This window comes from Acanthisitta chloris, unplaced genomic scaffold, assembly GCF_000695815.1.
Source record: "Acanthisitta chloris isolate BGI_N310 unplaced genomic scaffold, ASM69581v1 scaffold10092, whole genome shotgun sequence".
NCBI classification, from domain to species: domain Eukaryota; kingdom Metazoa; phylum Chordata; class Aves; order Passeriformes; family Acanthisittidae; genus Acanthisitta; species Acanthisitta chloris.
In genome coordinates this window covers 981-2,496 of record NW_008661009.1, presented here as the reverse complement: position 1 = coordinate 2,496, position 1,516 = coordinate 981, and the positions used below count along the sequence as shown (strand labels likewise).

At 48.4% G+C, this 1,516-nt stretch overlaps 1 protein-coding gene across 1 annotated transcript in view; it reads left to right on the top strand.

The window, feature by feature from the left end:
- Window positions 1–580: 580 nt before the first annotated feature.
- RNF115 (ring finger protein 115) overlaps window positions 581–1,516 on the top strand; it is a gene marked incomplete at both ends in the record, with an annotated part of 1,873 nt that continues 937 nt past the window's right edge. The window contains 2 exons of the mRNA XM_009070056.1: window positions 581–629; window positions 864–1,066. Coding sequence (XP_009068304.1) covers window positions 581–629; window positions 864–1,066 — 252 coding nt within the window. The remainder of the gene's footprint in view (window positions 630–863; window positions 1,067–1,516) is intronic.

Genomic DNA, 1,516 nt, shown 5'->3' with positions numbered 1-1,516 from the left:
TTTTCCCAGTTTTGCTCTTTTTTCCCCCCTTTGTGTTTGTTGATTTTCCACATTTTTTTTCTCCTTTTCTTCCCATTTTTTCCTCTTTTCTTCCCATTTTTCCTCCTTTCTTCCCATTTTTTTTGCTCTTTTTTCCCTCTTTTCTTCCCATTTCTTTTACTCTTTTTTCCCCATTTTTCCTCTTTTTTTCCTCCTTTATATTCTTTGATTTTCCCCATTTTTGACTCTTTTGATCCCATTTTTTCCTCTGTTCTTCCCATTTTTTTTTAAACTCTTTTTTCCCCTCTTTTCCCAGTTGGGATTTGGGAATCACAGAGGGAATTTGGGAAGCACAGGAGGAAATCTGGGACTCTCAGGGAGGAATTTGGGAAGCACAATGGGAATTTTGGGAAGCTCAGGAGAGACTGGAGAGGCACAATGGGAATTTGAGGAAGCCCAGAAGGGATTTTGGGAAGCCCAGAAGGGATTTTTGGGAATCCCAGGGAGGATTTTGGGAATCCCAGGGGTCTGTTGGGAATTCCAGGTGGGATTTGTGCCGTTGGGAATTCTCTTCCCTCTCCATGTCTCCTACTTTTCCCAGTTTCTTCGAGGGCAATTCCATGGGCGACAGCTCCGCACACTTTGCCGAGGTGAGTTTTCCTACTTTTCCCAACTCCAGAGCCTTTTTCCAAGTTTTTTTTCCCCTTTTCCCCAAAGCCTGAATCCTTCCAAATCCCTCTGGCCTCTAGCCAAACCTTTTTCCCAGGAATTTTTCCCCCCTCTGGATCCACAGCAGCCTCAGGAATCTCCTCAGCTGCTCCAATGAGGACACTCAGCACATTCCCATCGGGATGAGGTTGGAATATTCCTCTTTTTTCCTCTAGCTCTGGGACCATTTGGACCACACGATGTTCTTCCCGGATTTCCGACCTTTCCTGAGTGGAAATTCCTTGGATCCTGACACGGCAAGAGGTCCTGGAGCTGCTCCAGATCTCTGGGGGCCTGGACGTCCTCCCAGAATTCCCATGGCTCGGAGATTCCGATCCCGCGGCACTTCCCGCCCGGATCGTTCCCCAGCCATCGAGGGGTGAGTGTGTATCCAGGAAAAACTGGGAATTTGGGGGCAGAAAACTGGGAAAAAGGGATTCTGGTACTTCCCTGCATCCAGCTGGGAGTGATTCCCAATTCTTCTTCCTATCCCAGTGTTTGGAATGGGAAATATTCCCAGTGATTCTATCCCTTGGAGGTTTGGGATCAGCTCCTGCTTCCCTAGGGATGTTCAGGACAATCCTGGAGCACATCCTGGGATCTGATTCCCAGAGGGAATCCTGTAGAGCTTTGGGATCACCTCCTGCTTCCCTAGGGATGTTCTCAGGACAATCCTGGAGCTCATCCCAGGATTTGCACTGGGATCTCATTCCCTAGGCATGGCACAAAGGGTTTTCCAAGGAATCCTGGAGCATTCCATGGCTCCAATTCCCTCCAGCTTTAGGGGCTGAGATTCCCAGGAGGAAACCCAACTGGAATTCCAGCAGGA